The 10,143-nt window shown below is 38.1% G+C and overlaps 1 protein-coding gene across 6 annotated transcripts in view; it reads right to left on the minus strand.

Annotated features, from left to right (window-relative positions):
• anks1ab (ankyrin repeat and sterile alpha motif domain containing 1Ab) overlaps positions 1 to 6,972 on the minus strand; it is a 52,564-nt gene extending 45,592 nt beyond the window's left edge. For 3 of the 6 annotated variants that reach the window (XR_001808419.3, XM_025004291.2, XM_017408755.3), the window contains exon 1: positions 4,850 to 5,541. Coding sequence is in view for 5 of the 6 variants with exons in the window: in XM_025004291.2 (XP_024860059.1) it covers positions 4,850 to 5,131 (282 nt within the window). In the remaining variant the exon portion in view is untranslated. Of the gene's footprint in view, positions 1 to 4,849; positions 5,543 to 6,863 lie in introns of those variants that run through there. The other 3 variants (XM_037975030.1, XM_025004292.2, XM_025004290.2) reach the window with 3 other exon arrangements.
• Positions 6,973 to 10,143: the final 3,171 nt, after the last annotated feature.

Below are 10,143 nucleotides of genomic sequence, written 5' to 3' on the forward strand. Positions count from 1 at the left end.
ATTTAGACAATTAGTTATCATTGTATCTTGTACCTGTCTGTAATTTTGTTTCTGTAACTTTGTCTGTAATTTTGTTCTGTGTTGTAAAGCACTTTGAGTCGCCTTGTGCTGAAAAGTGCTATATAAATAAATGTACCTACCTACCTACCTACTGGAATCAACTCAGTTTGTTAGCAAAATAACAACCACTTAATAAATGTTAATGAAATTTTCAGAATGTACGTATTTGCTATACATCTATAGCAGATAAAACTTTGGAGACACCCCAGTTCAAGATGGCCGCCAGCTCCCCATGAACCTAAACAGGACCAAGCAGGTATAAAAGATGGATGGATGGATGGATGGATGGATGGATGGATGGATGGATGGATGGATGGATGAATGGATGGATCCATCTTTTTAAAATACATGCAATGATTTGAAAAATTGTAAAACAAATTAGAAGATATCCAGAAAGTCTTTGTTTGATCCAGTGTTCATAAAGACAAAATTGCTTTAAACAATGATAGATGAAGGCTTAAACGCATCTAAAAACGACTGAAAACCATCTTCTGCGTGGTTTGTGCTGACTTTGAATATCTGAACAATTACTTGAATTCACTTAAGATTCTTGGAAAAGCAGATGTCAAAAGAATGATTCACAAATCCAACAGAAGCTATTGAATAATGGACATGATGATGCGGAGTCATAAATCTGAACCAACACGCAGGCATCAGCACTCACCAGGCAGACATCTGCTGTAGCAGGGACCAGAGGGAACGTGGTTTACATCTTTGAGGTTTTCCACTGAGTATTTTTCTTAATTAAAGTTTCATATACATCAAAGTCAATCCCAGAAAGATTCAAATGAGTTAAAGCTTTCTGTTGTAGTGTCCCATATTCATCCACAACACATTCCAATAATAAGTCCTGCGTGTACAAAAACACTATTTGGCGATTTTTGCATCAGAAGCGGTCTCATTACATCAGCCGGCTCTCGTTTTTTTATTTTTTTTCATTTGAGTGAAAGTTTTAGCAGAATACCAAATGCTTTTACGACAATAGGAAAGACAGTTACATAAGCTGCCGGGTCGAATAAAATTTCAAACGTATATGTTTCGCTGAAAATGTCAATGGGATTTAAAGGTTATGCTTAAAATTATACTTTCTTTTTGTAATAACATCATCTGAATGCCGGCGCTTGCATTCAGTCGTTTGGCTGTCTATGTGAGCATGTGCAGATAGCAGAGTGTGTCTGTATGTCTGACCTGATGACAAGGCTCCCTCTGAGCCTTGTGGGTTGCATTAATGTCTTAATTTTAATGAGATGGTTGACTGCTTTATGAGAAACAGTGGCTCTAAAAAGGATTTGGATGGTTAGGCCAACTCGCACAAAGAACATGCGGTTATTTTATAAAACGCTCTGTGAGTTGAGGCAGTACTTGATTTTATACATCAGTTTTGGAACTTGTTAGTTAAGAGCAACTGGAAAAAGGGCAAAGAAAGATAACTGAAGTGAGCTCAGAGAAAAGGTCAAGAATTCCTTCTGCTCACAAAGAAAGGCCACTCTTTTTATTAGGCTCGATCTTCTATCCCACACAGTATGGTGCTTCAAGAAAAGATTTAAGAATTGGAAAAACAAAGATTAGAACATACAATTTGGGTAGAATGAATAAAAAAACGTGTTGAGAAAAAGCAAAGACTCTCTAAAAACTCTCCAGTTGATCCTAAATGCTGCTGCCAGAGTTCTAATGAGAGTGAGGAGAGATCAAATTTCTCAAATCTTACTTCCAACACACAAAGCTCTCAACAACCGAGTTATCCTCCTCCATCTGTCCTCTGTCCTCACTCCAACTACCTCCTTGTCCTCTCTGCATCCATGTATCTCCTCTTTGGTCTTCCTGGTACTTCATAATATACTGCATGTGAATGAATTGACTGGAATTGCATTTGAATCTGGATCTGAATTGGATTTATGACTTGGAGTTGTTTTTCCTTCTGTATAGTGCCCTGAGATTACTTTTGTAGTGAGTTGGTGCTATATAAATAAACTGAGTTGATATAAATTCAGTTCAGTGCTCTGTGGGAATCTGAAGGCATATTTCAGCTCACTGAACAATAATAATAAAAAAAGATCAGCAGGTTTAACATTAAAGGGAAAGAGATAGATTGTGATGGAAAGGCTTCAAGTTTAAGGTGGCTAAAATTAAATTTGTGCAGGAGAATGAACACAGGAAGACAAAAGCTTTTAGAAATGTGAGCTTATTCCAGTTTAAATGACATGGATTTTATAGAAGGATTGGATAAAAATAATAAACAGTCCATCCTCTGTAAGGTGAGAGCAGAGTCTGGAAGGTGCAGACAGTTGTTTTTCTCCATCCTAATTGTGATGTTTTGATGTGCGGGACTTAAGGAGGACTTTAGGTGTAAATTAAAGGAATCAGGAGGGGAAAAATGAAGAGAAACAAAGGAGAATAAAACAAAAACGTCCATTTATCAGTGCTCTGTTGTGCACCAACTGATAACTTTACATGTTGAAACCTGGAAGAAATCTTTACCACAGATATATCATGCTCCAATTCTGTGTCCATCTGTGTTCAGACAATTCTGCAAATAAGTAAATTATACAAAACTGTGGCAGTGATCTCTGCTAGGTTTTCAATTTCCTTTACTTTTTAACTTTGTTGTTTTATCAAATAGAGATTATTTTTCATGGATTGTGTTGCTCGTTCTGTCATTTAAGGTTTTTCTTTATCTTTTTTTTTCTTCTTCTAATGAAAGTAATAATCATTTTCAGCAGTTGTCTAAATACTTACTGAAGTCCCACCTCTCCTATATCCCAAACCCAAACAAATCCCTTAAAAATGTGCAGAAAAAGGACGACTGCAAAAACTGCTGCAAAACAGGATGCTCCGGAGAACAGGACACCCCACCCAGAACAGCCTGAACAAACAGTTTGTGTCAGAGAGCAGAGGGGTGGAGCAGGGAGCAGGAAAAGGCCATGGGAGGCACACAGATCCAAGTGGAAGTTCAAACTTCCAAAGATTCTGGGGCGAGGCACATTGCAGCTGTAATCTGTGTGCCAGTGATGCAAATAGCAGCACTCTATATGCAATGAGTTGTGCTCCAGTCAGGATAACTTGATTTGGGGCCATTTATCCTTCAGTAAAATTCAGCTTGATGATGCTTTAGTGGTAATACTGTCTATTTTAAATTTAAAAAAGTGATGTACTGTAAATAAGAAGTCTATAAACATAAATGAAGTCTACACTAAGAGCATCCACTTTCTGTGCCATTGCTGTCATCCAATGAGAACTTTGTTCATTATCAATTTAATTTTTTTAAAGATGGTTTTAAAGTGTACTAATATGACAATGTAAATTTAAAGAAAATGCTACATTTGCACAATATTACCATCACTATCTGTCCGAAAATGGTGTGGAAAAACTGCTCTGTGCATTTATCACCTTCTTGCTGGACTATTATAACTCTTCTGTATCTGGGTGTCCAAAAAAGTCACTAAAAAGTCTTCAGTCGATCCAAAATGCTGCCAGAGTTCTGATGAGAGTTAGAAAGAAAGATCCTATTTCTTCAATTTTAGCTACTCTCCATTGGCTCCCTGTCAAATTCAAAATAAAATTTTAAATCCTACATACACAGCTCTTACTTACTAACCACGCTCCATCTTATATTAAAGACTTTGTTGTTCATATTTTCCTAACAGAGCACTTCCCTCTCAGACTGCAGGTTTACTTGTGGTTCCTAGAGTTCAGTAGAATTTTGTGAGATTCCAATTTTCTAAAATGTTGTAATGTTTTATCAGTACAAACTGACATTTTTGTTATTAAAATAAGCATGATGTAGAGTAGTAAATGACTGCAACAAGGAGAACAAAAAGAAAATAAAATGGGACTTTTGAGAAACTAAAACTTGATGACGCGTATAAAGAAGTATGCCTGCTGTAAGTGAAGACAACCCACATTTATGGCATCATTCAAGCTTGTAGAAAATAATATAGTGGCTCCAAAAATAAGGTAAACGGTAAAAATACAATTTTAGACTTTGTGTTTGGTTTGTCCATTCTGGGCTCCTGTACAAACTCTGCCTGTGGCTGCTTAAATCACATTTTTTCATCAACTGGATTAGTATCATGCTGTATATCTGTCAGTAGTGTTTGTTTTTGTTTAAATTGAAATTTAAATATTTACAGTATTGAAGTACAAAGTGCACAAAGAATAAGCTTAATTGCAAGAAACTTTAAGATCAAATAAGCAAATGAAGATTTCCTTATTTTAGGGTCTTTGGAGTATTTTAAAGAAGGGCCGATGCTCCAAAGTTTAAGGCTTTTGGGAATATGAGTGGGGGGATGGTGAAGGATTCCTAACAGTGGGCTGAAAACTAGATGGCGAAAGACGGAGCAAAGGAGCCAGAAGAGAGCAGGAGGAGACAGTGGAAGCGTGGGTCGGCCCCTGAGACATGTACTGAATGGATGTGGAATGACAGCACAAGCCCAATTAGTCTTGGATGCCAGGGCTGCTACAGGGAGGTCGGTGCAAGTGATCAAGCCATTCATGCATTCAAGCTCTCGCCTGCAGGCATTCTCTGCCGACAGCCTGGGTAAAGTTACTCTATCACTGTTTCTGCTGGACTCCTGATCATACTTCTGCCCCCACGCTTCCCCCTCCTCCCCTTCCTTCCTTCTTTTCTCAAATGTGCTGCTCCCATTTTTTTTTTCCTGCCTCACTTATCTTATCGCTCTCTCTTTGTTCCCTCTCATTCACACTCTGTAACACTTTCTCTTCAGGACATTAACACAATTCCACGGTGCCACTCCCTTTTGTTTGCCATCCCTAGAGCTTTAAGTATTACCTCATCCCACTCAGATGCAAAGGAAGGCATGCGCTCCATGGACGGCTGCCCAGACCTGCAGTTAGACACAGACCCACTGCGGTTTGCCAGACCTCCGTCCTCCTCCCCGCTCGGTGATGCCAACAAGTCAGAGTCTGACTTTGACAGGCTTCGAGTCAGTCCCAGGTCTGCAGGTCGTCCTCTGAGCGGTGCTGCTGATGCAGCTGAAACTTTGCTCCAGTCCTGCATGTCAGCTTGTTGGTTCTCCTTGGTGGGATTGGGATCCAGAACGTTCTCTGCCATTGTTTTTGGAGCTGCACGCTGCACCTCAGGGTCGTCAGTTTCTTATAGTATTCTCACAGTCCCAAGAATGATCCAAAGCTTTCAAACTTCCTCAGAAAGTCAGATGTTGGACTGAAAAACACAGATTAGTGAAATCTAAGAACTGTTGATTCAGAGAATCTTTCCCCGCTGACACGACATCTTTCAAAGTTCTCTTGTTTTGAGGGAAAGACAGCATATAAAGTAGACACTTGTGCACAAACAATAACTAAGGTCCACCCACTGGTTGTATCCTGTTGCCCTCCCCTCTGCAGCCGGCTGCTTTCTTTTATTACTCCTACCGTTTAGCTTTATCAGCTAAAGTATCTGGTGTGGTTATGCAAAGCCTAAAGAAATAAACCCAAGCAATATCAGAAAGTAAACAAAATAATTTTACATATTCTGCAAAAGTGCAGTGTGAATGCTGAGAGCTGAAATGTGTGGAAGCTAAGACTGAACTGTAGAAGATAAAACAATCAGAACAAAATGAGTCTGAAAAAAGTTAAAATGACCAAAATAAAAGCTAAAAGTTAAAAATTTCATAATAATAAATCAGCAAAAAAAGTATATATAAACTAAACTTAGCAAAACAATAGACAGAAGCCAAAATTAACAAAATAGTAACTAAGAGATAAAATGCTGGTGTAGATTCTCAGTCATCCAGGCCATGGTAAATTCAAAAGAAAAAAAGTTAAAAAACAAAAACAACTGGACTTCTATTCTGTAGCTGAAGTTCAAATCCTTGTCTTGTAAGAGTCGTTTTCTGACGGTTTCCACTGCTTCTGATGTAGGTATGCAAGTGAAAAGAGAAGTAACATCAAATGATACCAGAGTTTCTCCTGGAGCTAGCTTCAAATGTTGAATTTTGTTGGCAAAGTCAACNATCGTCAGCAGCATGAACTCAGTGACATATAACATAGCAAAACATCTGGCTAGTATTTTAGCTCCCCTTGTTGGAAACACACCCCATCACATCAAGAACTCTGTTGACTTTGCCAACAAAGTCACTTGCATACCTACATCAGAAGCAGTGGAAACCGTCAGAAAACGACTCTTACAAGACAAGGATTTGAACTTCAGCTACAGAATAGAAGTCCAGTTGTTTTTGTTTTTTAACTTTTTTTTTTGAATTTAAGAGATAAAACTAACAAAAATAACACCTAAATCTAAAACTAGAGATCTCAATGCATTTCTATGAGGAAAAAACATTTCGACCTGGGGGAGCAGAGCTTGGATTCGGAGCTTCCCCATTCAGACCTGGGACTCTGATGTTAATTCCTAATTGTCTTTAATGCTGTCTATATTTTGTGCACAACGTATAAATAAACCTGTTTGAGTGATTTCATCTAACAGTGCCTGGAAATTGATTTTTTGCTGCCACAACAAAAGTTAAATAGTTCCAAAAGTACAAAAGTTACTAATTCCAAAAAATACAGCTGTAAAGTTTTGATAACTGAAAGGCTGAAATAGCTGAAAGTATGCTGAAGTTATAATTTTAAAAAAAATGTACAGAAGATATTATAAACTAGAAAACAATGGTGTGAATCCTGACTCTGAATGAGGCTAAATAACTGAAACATCTGGTTTTTTTTTTTTTTGTTTGTTTGTCTCAGAAACACTAAAATGCACCAATAATACTCCACCATGAAGCAGAATAAGTAAAAAAATAAGTAAAAAAAAAACAAAGACACTTATCATGACTGCATTTTCTTACCAGCTGATGTTTAAAGTCGTTGCTGTTTCTTTTTCTGTTTATCTGTGTCTGTCCTGTTCTGAGGTTGTGTCCCATCTCCAGGAGGACTGGTTTTATCTTGAAGTGAGGATCAGAGGACGGGAGGATCCCAAAGCCTGGCCTTATCCAGACTGACAGCTGGGGTAATCAGGTTACTGATGCACTGGGTGCCTGCTCCATTTTAAAGCAGGGGAGCTGGGATTTCTCCTCTGCTGTCTCGGTGTGTAACACTATGTGTGTGGGAGTGTGTGTGTGTGTGTGTGTGTGTGTGTGTGTACAGAAGACTGATGTTACTAAGTCAAACTTGGTCTTCTGGCTAAGATAAATATGGAATACAGAGTAGTTTAGACCATTAGGGAACCTGCATGAACTGCCAGTTACAATTTTAGATGTCATCAAATTACCATCCGTACACCACAACATAAAAACTACAAGGTTTTAGTAGTTGGGAGTTGTTTTGACACAAACCACCTGTGTAAAACTTGTTGCAGACCAGCCACTGATGTTTTTGTTGAAGGGTAAAGACTGGAACCTCCATGGCAGGAAAATGTATCACAAAAACCTCCTCAGGAAAGGTTCAAGGATCAGAGTTTAGCTTCAAACTCTGACTGGACTCTGAGATGAAACACAATCCACCAAAATACTCACAACTCACAGGACCAAAGTGATCCACTGCCCAGGACTTAAACAATATTAAATATATGGGTTTAATTTTCCTGTGTGGCACATCTTAAAAAGCCGGTGATTTACAAGACCATCAGAAAGGTTTTCTTTCTCTGTTTGGAACAAAATGGCAGCCACTTTCTAAAACACACATAGCTGCTCATTGCACAAGAGAAATGTTTATGAAAATCCACTCAGAGCTCATTTGTTGATGTCGTCACAAATAAAACCTGCACATATAGATGTCAGGACACTGCAAACGTGGCAAGGTGGATTATCTCATCGTCTCAAGAATTTAGATACTTCAGGTTAAACTTATCCACTCATCTTAGTTATATTTTTTAAGACCTGAAGTTTTTTTTGTAAAATCTATCTGAGCTGGAGCTTCATCTGAAAATCCTCTTTTCTTGCATATTTTAAAATAATTTACCCATTTGAAGCCTAAGTGTTAAATTATTACAGTTTTGTTATCAGTCTTTGAGGCAAAAGTTTGAAAACTGGGCCCTTTTTTCACAAAACACAATTAGCAGAACATTCAAGATCTTTTGCAAAATTAAACACTTTTGCAAAACAAATTAACTAATTTATAAAAAGAGGAGGGGAAATCTCTACTCTAAGCGTAATCATTTTGCCAAGCTGGATCCGGCCATAAGATTTTAACAGCATCACAGGATATGTCCTCATTTGCAAGGCATTGTGGGAGGAACCTCCTTGTGTTGAATTCACCTCTGCACAGTTGCTGCATCAATATGTTGCTTATACCTGATTGGTGTGTTTTCAGTTAAGCACATACCTGTTTGCACACCTAGTGGGTGTGTTTAATCTTTTGGTTCATAGGTGTGATCATATGAAACAGGAAGTGACATTATGATATGTTTCCGTCTAAAGTAGATAAATGTGTTTCATGTTTTTCAAAAAGTGTGCGGCTCACATTGTGCTTATAGTTGAACAAATCTGGGTGGGTGTTTTGCTAATTGAGTCTAAGCTTCTGCTAACTGTGGAAAAAATATATTTCAGTGTATAAGAAATACATCCTAAATGTTGTTGTTCTGTAATTTGGTGGAATAAGGCGCACAGTAAAATAAACATTAAAACTTGTTCATGGCAGAAATAAAGGATCTCACACACGGTGAGCTATTTCTGACTCTCCTACAAGTGAGCCGAAGCTGACAAAAGAGTCTCTTGTGAGCCATCCTTAGTATTCACAGGCGACTGTCTTAGTGCACGGAGCTGTGTGTGCCCTGTGCCCTCAATCAGCCAAGTTCCTTGCAAGCTCACCTCTTCCCTGTGGGCAGCGCTGGTATGTGCATGACATAAAAGATAACATCCATCCAAGGACGGTGCACCCATCCACAGACCGCTTAGGTTGGCAATAACAAAAGCCACATCTAATGATGCACGCTAAATTGCACATCTAATGATCTCTATGACGGCGACGAGGGTGAAACTGTTTATGTCATCCATGTCTTCTGTGGCATTTTGAACAATAGATGCTCTGGAATAGAACATGTTCAGGATAATGATGTCTTCACGGCATATTAGAGGGACTAAAATAAAGCATGAATCCCCTCCTTCAGTTGGCTGGGTGCTGAGCCTCGGGCTGAAGACAGTGGTGACTCATGAACGAAATGCTCACTGTGCAACTTGCAGAGAGGCTGCTCGTACAGTAAACACTCGCACTGGAGCTCAGCATTTGGATGCGTGCGGGCTTGGTGTCACGAAGTTGTTTGCATTCCCTCACATGCAAATGTCTTTTCAAGACTGTTTGTGCATGAATGAAACATTTATTCCACCTGCAACAAGAATTCCTATTTTCACAATTGACATGTTTGGTGCCCTGTAGCTCCCATGTAATCAGCCAATTTTACAGAGGAGGAGCGGAAGTTTTTAATAAAGTTAAACGAATTCAGAAGCTGGAATCAGCATCATATGAACATCAGAAGAGATGTTTTACCATTTCCTACACGACTGGATGTGTAGACTGTCTGTTCCACCCTGATGTCATGTGTTTGACTTACAGAGGTCGTCTGTAGAGATGCAGATGACTCAGGATCTCAGTTTTTACTCCAAAAAAATGTTTGAATTCACACAATTTATAAAGTGACTCCAGCTAAAAAAAATCAATTTTCTCAGAAACTACAGAATGACTGAATGCTGAAATTTGTTGAAAAATGTATTATTTACTGGATTTTAAAGTTAAGATCAGCAAAATACAAGCTAAATCTAGAAAAACTGTAAGAAAAAGTAAAAATTAGCAAAACTGTAGCTAAAAACAAAAATGAGCTTCTACTAGGATAAGAGCTAAATTGTAGATAAAAGCTAAAATTAACAAAACAGTAGATGAAGAACAATGTTTTTAAAGAAACCTAAAAGATCTCAATGTATTTCAATAGATTTATATTTTTAACTAAAGTTAAATAATTCAAAATGATTAAAAGACACCAGTACACAGCAAATTCAAAAGTGTTAAATGTTTTGGTGTTAGCAGACTTTGTGCAAAAGCAGAGTTAATTTTACACTTATAGAGTCACATTCTGTTTATGTAACTCTGGGATGTATATTATTAGTAGTTAAAATCCAGTGTTAAAACAAAGTGTTT

Source organism: Kryptolebias marmoratus, linkage group LG4 (assembly GCF_001649575.2).
Source record: "Kryptolebias marmoratus isolate JLee-2015 linkage group LG4, ASM164957v2, whole genome shotgun sequence".
NCBI classification, from domain to species: domain Eukaryota; kingdom Metazoa; phylum Chordata; class Actinopteri; order Cyprinodontiformes; family Rivulidae; genus Kryptolebias; species Kryptolebias marmoratus.